The 12,669-nt window shown below is 36.1% G+C and overlaps 1 protein-coding gene across 2 annotated transcripts in view; it reads left to right on the forward strand.

Moving 5' to 3' along the window:
- Positions 1–12,669, forward strand: part of GALNT1 (polypeptide N-acetylgalactosaminyltransferase 1) — a 60,922-nt gene that overhangs the window by 21,658 nt on the left and 26,595 nt on the right. The window contains exon 3 of one of the 2 annotated variants that reach the window (XM_010138092.1): positions 3,022–3,196. In XM_010138092.1, coding sequence (XP_010136394.1) covers positions 3,022–3,196 — 175 coding nt within the window. The remainder of the gene's footprint in view (positions 1–3,021; positions 3,197–12,669) is intronic. The other variant, XM_010138093.1, reaches the window with a different exon arrangement.

Genomic DNA, 12,669 nt, shown 5'->3' on the forward strand with positions numbered 1-12,669 from the left:
CCCCCCCTTTTTTTTTTCCTCAAGGGGCATTCCACTCGAGTAATGATTTCTTTCAGACCTAGGATTGGTATTGCAAGAGTCTTGTGATCTCAGCTACTTGCTATTTACACTCTTGGGACAATGACAAATTTAAACTAGGACCATTCATTTTTGTTGAGTGCCAATCAAGGCCTTGTGTTCTGAATTTTTATCTCTTTGGTAAAGATGGAATCTCTAAGTTGTGACTTGGTGTTGAGTATTCTCATCTACATAAAAAATTTCTACGAAAAACGAGGAGCTTCAAGATATAAAACACAGATTTAATTTTTGACAATAAGAACTGTTCATCATAAACCAGTCTTGTTCTATAATGGCTGAAGCATTTGTGAGAGACAAAACTACTATGAACTTCAACCTGTCCAAACAGCTTCCGTGTAATTGTGGTGTTTCTCCAAAGGTGACTGGACTTTATTTTGGACAGGCCATTGTTGTGGCCCCTAAAGACATGTCATAGAAGAGCTCATCCCTTTTTTTGGGTTTAGATGGTCTTAAATTTTGAAGTAGCTGTTTTTCATCAGGCGTATTGCATGGTAAAAAGGAATTTGTAGTCCACAGACATAAAGAATTCCTGATTTTTAACAAAGATCTGGAAGAGATCAAGCCGTTTTTGAAACTAATGGTTTATTGATACAAATGAGAAATGTCTGGAAAAACAAACAAGATTTCAGATTGGATTAGGTGATGATTAAGTCATTAATTTAGCTCCAGAACTTGTAGCTGTAAATTAAATTTCTGTTTGTAAGAATTATGTCATCAGTATATGTCTATAGTCCTTCAAAGGAAATATTTTTTTTCATAGTTAACTGACAAGAGAGCACTATGGTTTGAATTTTTAACAAAGTGTATTAGTCATTTTAGGAGAATGTTGTTGGTTGTGTTTATATGAAAAACACATGCTTTGGTGGGAAAACAGATTACTATAGATGAAGAAACCTGAGAGAGTATGGTTAACTTTTCTTGGAAAGTCATCTCTGCCTGCACACCAAGCTTCCTTGTCTGTGCATTTAGTGAGTTCCATAAAACATCTGTATCGAGTTAGCTGTTGCTGGATTTTTCTGCAGGAGAAGGGAGTACTTTAGGTAGAATGTGTAATCGAGTGGCATATATTTGCTAATGAAATTTAAAAATTCAACTGATGAATTCGTGGAATTTGTACATCTGGATCCAGCTCACTGATGTGCTAAACTAGCATCTAACAGCAAGATCTGCAAATGTCAAAGATGAGCTTTCAGTTAATTTAGCTACTCAGTTTAACTGATTTAGTCAGTTAAGAAGCAACAGGAGATGTAAATAAAACAAAATTATTTTCTCTTCTAAATAGCAATTATGGTAGGATAAGACATTCACTTCAGAATGCGGAAAATCTTGTTAGATATAACTATATTCTGATAGCTTTTGTTTAATCGTTTTAGGTACATTGAACACTTCATTTAATCACTTTTTGTCCAAGTGAACCTGTAATACTAATTGCTATGCACTTAACAAAAGTAGTTATGACAACCATGTAATAAAACAAGCTGAATGTAAAAAATTCAGTCCTAATAATTGCCTTATTGTATACCATAATTTTATGTTAATTACCCCCCAAAAGGCACAAATTCTAGTTTAAAAGGTTATGCAATTGCAAATCAGCAAGTTTTGATGCAATTTCAAGCATAGGTTGCCTTAGGAGGCAAAGATGCAAAGCAGGCTGCTTGCTCACTTCAGCCTGTGGTAAAAACCAGAACCTAACTCAGTCTGCTCAGGATCTGCTTAGACATACTTGTTCTATCAGTTTTCAGTGATGAGTGGCTGGCCGGCAACTTCTAGAATTACATAGCTCAGCTGGCAGTCACGGAGAGGTTGGTAAAAAGAAAGCGTCTCTGTGCTGGGAGGATTTTCTCTGCTGAGTGTTACTGCGTTCATGCAACGAGTGCAATTGCTTCAGGTACTTGAAAATGAAAGTTTCTCAAGGAACACATTGTGCTTGTAACCGATAAATGCTAAATGAAAACTAGCAAAATGTTTCAGCTATTAGTAAGTATATATTTTAAATCATACTGTTTCAGCATGGATGGAAAACTTAGGCTTTTTAAAAAATTATTTTTGTTCTTTACATGGCCAAAGCTTTATTTACACTGTGCTGTCCTAGATGCAACTTAAAAATAAATTAAAACTAGGCTTATTACTGAGGGCTTTGGTGCCTTTATTTTCAAATACTTCCTGTTCCTCTGTTTAGATCTTAAATTACTATTTTTTTTAATTGAAATTTGTACTGAATTTGTAAAGTGGTAATATATTTCACGTTCAGTATTTGAGCATTTAAAACATCTCAGTTCAGGAGAAGTAAGTGAGTATTTGTAAAGAAAATATAACACCAGGGTTTTTTTTAATGTTTTGGGTTTTTACTACTTTTGTTTAAAAAAACCACATAATTCAGAACTCTGGATTTCTCTTCTCCACCCTCTCTCCCTCATCAGTTTAAAGAATTATTTAAGATTTCTTTGGTTTAAATATGTCAATTGTTACTGTTTCTGTTTCAAGCATTAACATTAATCTCCAAAATGTAATTATGTCGACTAAAAATAATGTTAGTAAAACTGAGAGAAAATATTTCTAAACTATAAATGCCAGTGTAATTCTGTGAAAATGTGGAAATAAATGTAAAATTGCAATTTTACTTTTATCTTTCCTGTAAAGGAAAATTCAACTTTTCCCAAAAAGCTTGTGTGTGCAAGAACAATCTAGGTTATAAATGTTTGTTTTTCCAGAACTTCAGCATAAGTTCAATTAGGACATGATGGTGGATAGATATAAACCTTTACTGTTTTTTTCAAATGAGTTATGATGTCTAAGGGTAGCTTAGCTTTATTTCTGTTAAATTCCCAAATATGAAGGTTTGTTTTCACTATTTTAAACAGATACACTCCTACAGTGTAAAATAAAGTCTAAATAAACAAAAGCAACCATAAAATTAATTACCAACATTTTATTTATTCTTAGTTCCAGAACCCATACAAAAACCACATGAAGGACCTGGAGAGATGGGGAAGCCTGTGGTCATTCCAAAAGAGGAGCAAGAAAAAATGAAAGAAATGTTTAAAATAAATCAATTTAATTTAATGGCAAGTGAAATGATTGCACTCAACAGATCTTTACCTGATGTCAGGTTAGAAGGGTAAGTGCTTTATCTTGTATTAAAAATGTGCTCCGCTTAATTGAAGAATATACAAAGAGTGATCCATAAAAAGTTCTGTAAGATATTACTGTTGAAATGAAAAGCAGGAGAATCTCCTGTCTGAACATCAGAAAACACTTTCCTTCAGTGTTATTTAACTTTGAATCCGATTACAAGTATGAAGCCTGTTTGGGGAATAGAAATTAGTTTGGTTGAAGGAAAACAAAGTTAAGACTTGGCATTTCAAGAAAATATTACTTATTTTAAAAATTCAGGCACTGCTTGTAATGAGGCAGACTAAAATTCTGCATTATATGACATAAAAAAGATTTGATGATGAGAAATCCTTAAATATCTTACCTAATGAAATGTGCAGAGCCTCATTTAAATTGTGTTATAACGTTTTCTAATATCCATCTGGTTTGGTTTTGATCTTGCATTTGAAATATTGATCCTTTCAGAGAGATTTAAGTCTTGTGACCTAGTTTTAGATGAAACTAAGATTGCTTTCCTCTCCTTGGTGCTGCTCCAGCAGGGTAGCTGATGACTACCCCAACCCCTCTTGTTTATGGAAGGGACTCTCAAGTTAAGTAAAGCTCACAAAACAAGGTTTTCCCAATCAGTTATCTACATTCTCCTGCAAGAATCAAATGCTATAGAAATTCCATTTCTGTAGAAGCTCTACTGTTGCTTATACGCAAGACCTAGTTGCTGAATTAATTTGATTTCATTTCCTGCCTCAGAAGATATTAGAAGAATGCGATGATGCTCTGTCCGCTTTTCATTTTTAATGAGTGATAAAGAGCTGGTTTGTAGATACCTTCATCCACTGTAATGAATGTGATTCTATGTAGCATATGAGTTCCTGGTACTACTGGTGTTCTTAATAATTGAGCCATGTATTTTTCAAAATATTATTTCTTAAGTTTGAATTAATGTAACTCTTTTCAGATATATTATTAGCCAGATTTTATGGTCACTACTTGCCTGTTTCTCATTATAGTGGAAGAGAGCAAATCATGAACTTGCAGGGTTTTCTGTCAAAACAGATAGATGTTTTGCAGAGGGTTATGTCCTTTTCTCTCACGTTATTGCTCTGATTGTGGTTGTAACTTAGCAATGGGATCTCTTGGCGTTCACGCAGCTTTATATGTAGAGTCTGCCCATTTTGTCACAGTCTCTGTAGGATAAGAAGTTGCCTCACTGTAAAGCAGTGACTTCCACCAATTGAGAACTTGTAGCTAGCATTCTCAACTTATTTTAGCTGCAAGTAAAATGAGTTTCATTGGAGACTTTTGTCAAAGCTGGGATGCTAATTTGGGGCAATTTCTGTATTTTTTTTTTTTTTTTGTGGGAAAGCTGAATGGAAGGAATTAACAAAACTTTGGGGAAATGGTAGTTAAAGTAGCTGGCTATTTGGAAGGTAAACATGAGTAATTTTTCATTATGACCCTGGAAGTACAGAGGAAACTAAATTATGTCACCTCTTTATCAGCATTTGTACTGGAAAACTTGCGTGTATCTATTCTATCATTTTTATAGTGTAAATGCAAAGAAAAGAAAGTAAATTTATGTATCTAAAAAGTTGACTTAATCATAAGCTTTGTGAAGTCTAGACTTGGAATTAAGCAAAAATTGAAAGAGAAATTGTTATAAACTATTAAAAGTTTATTTACCTAAGCATCACTAAGCTTTTGCAGACAAATGAAATTACAATTTTAAAATCAAGTTGAGTTCTGTCTTGCATACTTGGCCATGCTCTGCAGTTACTTGTGTTTTGCAGTAAGATATGCAGTATAAATTTAGAAATGTTGCATTTGTTTCTGGTTTTTCATTTGTATTTACACAAATGCTATGGCAATACTATGTGTGTGAAAGTGGTATCTTAGAATAAAATTTTAGGTAAGGTCTCAGGGCAGAGTGGGGCTTCCTGTTTTTGTAAATTGCTGCCAACAATTTTAACATCTGCTGTATGCATTTTTAGTAGATTTTGAGAGAAAAAATTGTCCCCCAAAAGCTCCTCCTTTTGTCATCTTTTCAGTGTGTACATTGTACAGTCACACTAATGAAGAAGTTGGGGAGTATGTTAACATTTCCCCAGAAAATTTGAGAGCAATACTGTGTTTACAAGGCAAGTGTATCTTAATCAGTTTGTGTGGTTCAGTATTATTTTCCAAGGACGCTGTAGCCATTTTCAGAATTGCGAAGACTGTAAATGTGCTCCTGTGTTGTATGTATGTCTTATGACCGCATCTATCAGTCAAAATACTTTCGTGGTCAGAGACACTTCCTGCTGCCTTAGTGGAGTTGCTTCCATTAGAACTACTTCTATCTATATCCCTGCTAATAGGGAAGCAGTTTGGGGAGAAGGGGTAATGTCTAATCATTCCTTACCACATTTATGTGGCACAGCTACCAGTAGCACTTTCAGTCAAGGTTTTAAAAAAGCAGGCTATGTTGAAAGGCACACTTAGCTGTTCAACCATGTAGCTATTTTCTTCACAGGTTTTGTGGGTTGCTTCCTTTAATGTGGCGTGGGGAAAAAGATGTGACTATGTCAAGTCCAGTAATTTTCTGCCATGTCAGTTCTTTTGAAATACACGAGCCTCTAAAAGTTTTGCCTACAGTTAATCATTGAAAAGCTGGTGGAATTAGGTGTGCCAGGACCAATTTGCCACACGTATTTAATGGGGATGGGCATAACCTGTCAGCTGGAGAGCGGCTGTTGAAGTAGTCCTAGTTAGTTCTTAGTTCTGCCATACTGCTCTGTCACTTGTGCGAAGACAAGCACATTTCTGTACCTGCTTGGTCCTTGAGCGCTCCTCACTTAGTTTCTAGAGGTGACCCACTCTGGGTAGAATGTTTGTTTTGGTGAAGACATTTTGTTTCCTTACTAGACAAACTCAAATATGCGTAACTTCTAAAGTTAATAACTTCTCCAGCTCAGGGAACTCTTCAGCGTAAGACATCTACAGAAGCTGAAATTTGTTCTGTTGAGCTGTGCCCCAGTCATATTAATAGTTTTACATTTATATTAATTATTTGGCACAAAATCATTGAAGCACATAGATGCCTTTAAAATCATTGACGTATCCCTGAATTGCTAGTTATTTTGTGTCTGTAAGCAGGAACATTATTCTACTTCTCGCTATCCCATCTGAATTATTTGCTTAACAGAAAAATCTAAACCAGAAGTAATTTATTTATTTTTTTTTAGCCTGGATACTTTCCCAAATCTGGTCTGGGGCATGTTAGTGTAACCAACTAATAAAACTGACAGAGCCACAACCTCTGGAGGGATGTTGTGAGGGGGAACAAGCAGCCAGGGATAGCAGATTGGATTTAAGTAGTTAGTAGAATAATTCTTGTAAGCATGTCTTATTCTGGTCTGTGAATCAGTCATCAAAGTGAGAGTTGATTCACAGTTGCCAGAAAAATATGCAGCTGTGGGCTTGACATGACAGCAAAGAGTAAAAGATAGGCGATTAGGATCACTAGAGTCTTGCCTTAATTTTGCTGAAGATGAGGGAGCAATGAATAAAATAGGTGTCAATGACTAAAATAGGTGTTCAGCTGCGCTTATGAGTCTTAGATCAGTATTCAGTCTGTAAAGTGGTGTGGTTAAATGCATTACATTTGTATGTGTTGTATGACTTGGTTTTGCTTTCAGTGCTGTTTGAGCTGACTTGTGAAGCTGCTTTGCAAAATGAAGAATGAATACTGTCTTCTAAAGCTGAGCTTTCCAGGCTGTATTAATTATTTAATAATGTGTGGAATATATAAAACGTTGAAGAAGGCATTTGGATCCCTGGTGTTATAGTTTAAACCTAATTCTGATCTTTTTACACTAAAAAAGAGCATTCTCAAATGCTCGTTTTTTCCAGGCACAAGTCGTAGCTGGGACAGAATGGTGTTGCTCATTGTAAGTTCTGGTCCCCACTGGAGCTTATGATGCAGCTCTAGGAGGGTGTCATATTTTGCAGGTTGAGATTTTTTTGGAAAGGTGATGGGCTTCCCCAAGCAGACCTGCAGCAAGGAGGAGTGTGGATAGCAATCATTTCTCCAAGGCTGCAGGTTCTGTAGAACTTGGCATAAAAGATCTTCCTTGTCGCTTTGTTCCTCAGTTAGTATAATTTTGCCAGAATGAAAAGTATCAGATATCTTGTTATACCTCAGTTCTGCATAGCATTTGGGATCTTTTGATTGTCCTCTTCTCAAACTGTCGTTACTCAGGAAGTAGATATGTTGGCTTTAAAGTGGTGTAGGTAGTGTTAAGATATAATCAGAGATTTTAGCCACGTAGCCCTACATAGTCACATGAACTAGCCCTAGGTTCATAAGAACTACGACTTCACCTAGTAGAAAAACAAGATGCAGATCTCCAAGACCTTAATCTTTAACTAGTATAGTAATGTGATCGGCTTAAATTGTAACTGAAGATTTTTATGCTGAATCAAGCTACCCTGCTCAGTTCCTGCTGCCAATCTTTCTTTCACAGTCGGGAGGAAGTAGAACAATTTTTTTTTTTCTTCTGAGGTTAAAAGCCATTCTTCTGAGTCTTAACATGAACACTGGAGTTCATAGCAATTATGTTGGGCACCTTTCTCAGTAAGTCCGTCATATGACTAACTCAGTCATCTCTTTTCTTAGAACTGTGCTTAGATATAGCACTGTTAATTACATGATACAATATAACACTTTCCAGTTATGAGACGTCAATCTAGTCTTCATACATGTGCCTTAAAAATGTGTTACTGATTTTAAGCCTGAAATATACATGTTAGAATACACTGGAATTTGGATTTTTAACTTCCCAGAACAAATTGATTTGTTATATACTTTAAGATATTACAGTTGAATAGTAATATGACACATTCATAAACTTACACAGTCCCCATGTGAGGAAAATAGTTTGAGTAAACCTTTTCATAGTAAAACTAGGAGAGGCACACGTGCAAGACCATGCTCTTGGAACTCAAATGTGTGAGATTTTATGGTTGGTTTTCTTTTTTTTTTTTTTTTAACATGGTAGCACTTGGAGTATTTACTTCTGTAAATTCACTTCTGTGTGAGGCTTGTGAAGGTGTGCTCTCTTTGCTTATAATTAGTTTAACTCTGGAGAAGAGCTAAGGCGGTAGTTTTATATTACATATAGTCTGGTGTAAATGCATGCTGTAGCCTAAAGAAGTCTCCTCACTGCTGCTTTTGATACTGATCTGATGATTATGTGGCCTTGGTGTTCACTGACTGGAGGATTGCACACCGAAAAGGGGGAAAAAAGTGTATTTTGTTGAACCAGTGAACTGAAGTAACACATCTAGCGGTTGTATGATTACCATATCCGGTGCAAAGAAGGAGATGGAACAAAACTGTAATGGTGAAAAGCGGAATTATTGCATTTGGCAGCAGCCCACAGTTGCACCAGATTAGGTGGAACATGAGAGGAAAAAAAACTAAAGTAGGGAAAATGTGTATTAAAATCACCATAAGGTCACGGGGATTTAAATAGCTGCATAAATTCTGATATGCTTTGTGAACGATTTCCTTTAGCTCAGGTCATAGTGATGTAAAAGAAAAAGAGCAAAGTTGTGAGCACAGGTGGTGGAAGAGTTCAGAATTTTATTCAATATTTTGTTACAAGCTTGAAATCCAGGCTATAAGTTAACTTGGCATCTGTAAAGGAACTTTGATCTGATCAGCAGCAAGGTAACTCCCAGCACTGTCATGCTGGAAGTCTGAAAACATGTGAGGTATTAAAGACTTCACAATTCCTTCAAGTGGGAATAATTTTTTTAATCCGGCTTTTGTGGTGCGTATAGCTTCTTACTGGCCCACTGTTGGGTAATGTTCTTGTCCACATTGACTTAATGAGTTAACTGGAAGAAATTATCTGCATGTCTTGTTCCTAGAGAAAGTTTAGAAGGGGAAAAAAGTAACTTAAAAATCAGCTTGCTTCTTGTAAACTTTTTTTTTTAATACGTAGACAAATATATACATGTGTATATGCATATATACACAAACACTTGGCAGTCTCATTCTTAGTTACGAGTGTCTTCCATTTTGGATGAGCAGCCATATCTTGAACTTATTGAAATTGATAGGTCAAGTATGGAAAATAGTTTGGCTAGAGAACTTAAGGTTCAAGTTCAGGCTTGGAGGACAGAACTGGTTTTGCTTCTGTCAAGAGACACTTTCCTGCAGTCTCTTTCAGAATAAGGAAAGTAGGCAATTGCAGCTAATTATTTTTGTGAAATGCTGCTTGAATTCTGTAACCACAATAGTTTTAAGGACCACTTTGGATTTTGTTTCCAGGGTCTAAAGAAGATTTCTACTTGACTCATGAGATAATACGACCTTTCTTGTATCCAAATCTTTGAGATCAGAAGAAAGGAAAATTTCATACTCTTGATGTCAGGTAAACTACATACCACTGTTGAAGGCAGACATTAAGCCGGCTGGATAGAAATGTCTAAACAAGGGATTTGCCCACATTTAGATCACCTGTTCAGAAAGATTAACTGGAGTTGTGATATGAATTATGGAAATGGAGACCTCTTTCTAAACTGAATTGTTCTGATTTGATCAAAAGAGCAGCTTCAAGGGTAACATGAAGGTTTGTTGCAACCTTTCCGGCAGTGTTTCTTTTTGTGCAGCCACGAGCTAAAGCTGTGGTTGTATGCAAAGCCTGCATAGTGAAAGGTGGTTACGACAGTCAGTGATTCTGTCTTTCTCAGAAGTATTGCTTTTAGCGCTTTTGGCTGTGTTGCTTCTGTGTAAAAATTAGGTCTTTATCTATCTCGATTGTCTTAAATTTGGGTGCTTGGGGTGTTCTTAGAATTAATGTTGGAAGCATACATATTAACACCCTTGTTCATAATGACATCATGAGGCTGCTGCTCATATCCAGGAAAAAGTAAGTCAGTGTTTACCAGAAAAACACCACCTGACTTGAGTGCTGGTGGTTCCTGCTGTAGTGTTTTGACGCTCTCTGCCACCCCTGATACAGGGTGTTAGCCTCTGATGGAAATGTAGGTCAGTCTCAGCAGCTTCAGGGTGATTCTGTCTTATTTCTGTTTTCAGCCATGATTTAAGTAGAGAACAGTTCTTGTACTGGGCATAGCCGTGTCTCGGCTTTGTTATATTAACTTTATTGCAGGCTGTAACTTATGGCAAATGGACAGGTAAACAATAGAGTACTGACATTTTATGGCACTGCAGCGATATTTTGTCAGATGTTGGTAATTAAAGCCTGAAGTTTCATGAGAGGATATCAGATTTTCTGATTTTCTTCTCTATCGATCTGTCATTAACTTTGGTAGCCTCAACAGAAAATAAATATTTTCAAGTCTAAGGATACTGCTGCTTACTTCCCAGAGACTCTAATATATTTTGTGCAGGAAAGTATACTGTTTGTACTGCATCAGTAATATTAAACAGATTTATTACAGGGGCTGTGCTGTGTGGCATTTCCTCAAAACTTTTCAGCAAGGCTTGGATTATTCCTTTGTCAAATTTTAGTTCTGGGATGCACTTTATAACTGCAGCTTTTATATGTAAGTGTTGTTTGTAGTATGCACGATAAAAAATTGTACTAAATTTGTAAGACTATTGGGTAGGTTTCCCTCCCTGCCCCAATCTGTTGCTAGTGCAGCTTTCAAAAATGCATTGGCACTGCATTATCATACTGCACGTATGAGCTCTGGTCCGAGCTCCACTGGGATTTCCCAGCTGAGTGGTGTAGTGCATAGGAGACACTTTTGCTTATGTTCCATCTCTGTCCTTTATCAGAGTGCTCTGGGTTGTGTGCACTGGGCTAGAAAACAAGGACTGCTTACGTGGTTTACTGCTGTTAATGTTTTTGAGCCAGTGTAAATTAGTGGACATGCCTTGTGCTCCTGTGAAAGGCTGGTGGAATCTGGGAGTAAAATTGGTATCAGATATAGCAAATCATTGCTCAGGTCTGAGTCTGTTTTTCTGTTTAGGTAAGCACGAGTAGCCTGGTTTTGAAAAATCTATGTTTAAAAAAACTGTTCTGATGTTACTTGCTCTTCTGTGGAAACTATCCTATCGACAGCATCAGAAGGGATAGAGATCTGCCCTATTTAGAAATGTAGCATTTATTTCTAATGTAGGACATAATTATGACGTTATTTTTCTAGAAAATGACCTAAAATTTATATGTTTTGTCTCAGTGAATGAGGTTTTCCTCACTGTGTCTCACTGCATAAACATTATGATAATGTATAATTGATTTCCTACAAGACCAATGCCCTGTTAGTAGCTTTTTTGGGTTGTGATTCTTTAGCTTATGAAACATATTTAAGAGCTATTAGGATATTAAATCCCATTTTATTACATTACTTTCAGAAATGATTTAGTATGACTTTGAAGGGTGTGCAAACAACACTGCTAAGATTGAAAATATTTGTCTTTCAAGATATGACAATGTTACATATTTAGCACTCAATCTTGGGTTTTTGGAATGATTTATAAATAAATTGAGCCTTGAATACAATTTCATAGTATTGATAAAATGTCCAGTGCTATTCTGTAATAAGATGTCTGCATAGTTTTAATTTTTAAAGTAATATTTGACATGTTTCTGAAAGCCCCAACAGTAAACTGAAAGAGGTGACATTAGGATAGTGAAGAGTGGTGTCCCAAGTTCCTGGCATCTCTGCATCTCAGTACATGAGACTGAGACTTCCTTTAAAATAGAGAAATTACTGTTTCGAACATTGCAATGTGTACATCGAGAAATGTAGACTAATTAGGCTTTTTGTCTTGATCATATTTTAACGATCTGGCCTATTCTTTTTCTGTGTCTTTAGGTAATAGGGCAGTAAGTGTCTGCTTGCATTTAAAATGTCTGACATTTGGGGGGTGTTTCCACAATCTAAATAATATATGGAGTCATATTAGCCGAGAGTTTGCATGGTGAATGCCATAGATTAAGGAAAGGATGATGCATTCCATGTGAAGTAGACACTCTCAGCTGCCGTTTGGAGTCTTCATTAAATTACTGGAGATTGTATGCCTTCCTAATATTATGCACTCAATTTTAAAAATGTTTGAGGTATGATCCAACGAAAGGAACATAATGTATTAGTAGTTAATTAAAATTCAAATTGTCCTTAATTCGTACCCTATGTTTCATGCTCCTCACGGTTATATTCTACTACTAATGTTGCATAACTGTTGGTTGAAACTAATGTTTTATTTTAAATTCTGTAGTAATCCTTTTCTGAGGTTATTTGTTGTCAAATGAAACACGAAAAGGATTCTTAATTTAAATGTTAATTGGGATAAAACATGAGGTTTACATAGAAGTCTAATACTCTAATCACAGGTGTCAATGGTTCTATTTATTTGTCTTATGTTCTGCAGCATTGTGTTCCTGGGGGACAGGAGTGTATGTCAGTGTTTCCAGAATTAATTGGGGGGGGGGGGGGGGGGGGGTTTTTTGGTTTTTT

This window comes from Buceros rhinoceros, unplaced genomic scaffold (assembly GCF_000710305.1).
Source record: "Buceros rhinoceros silvestris isolate BGI_N320 unplaced genomic scaffold, ASM71030v1 scaffold17236, whole genome shotgun sequence".
In the NCBI taxonomy this organism is placed as follows: Eukaryota; Metazoa; Chordata; class Aves; order Bucerotiformes; family Bucerotidae; genus Buceros; species Buceros rhinoceros.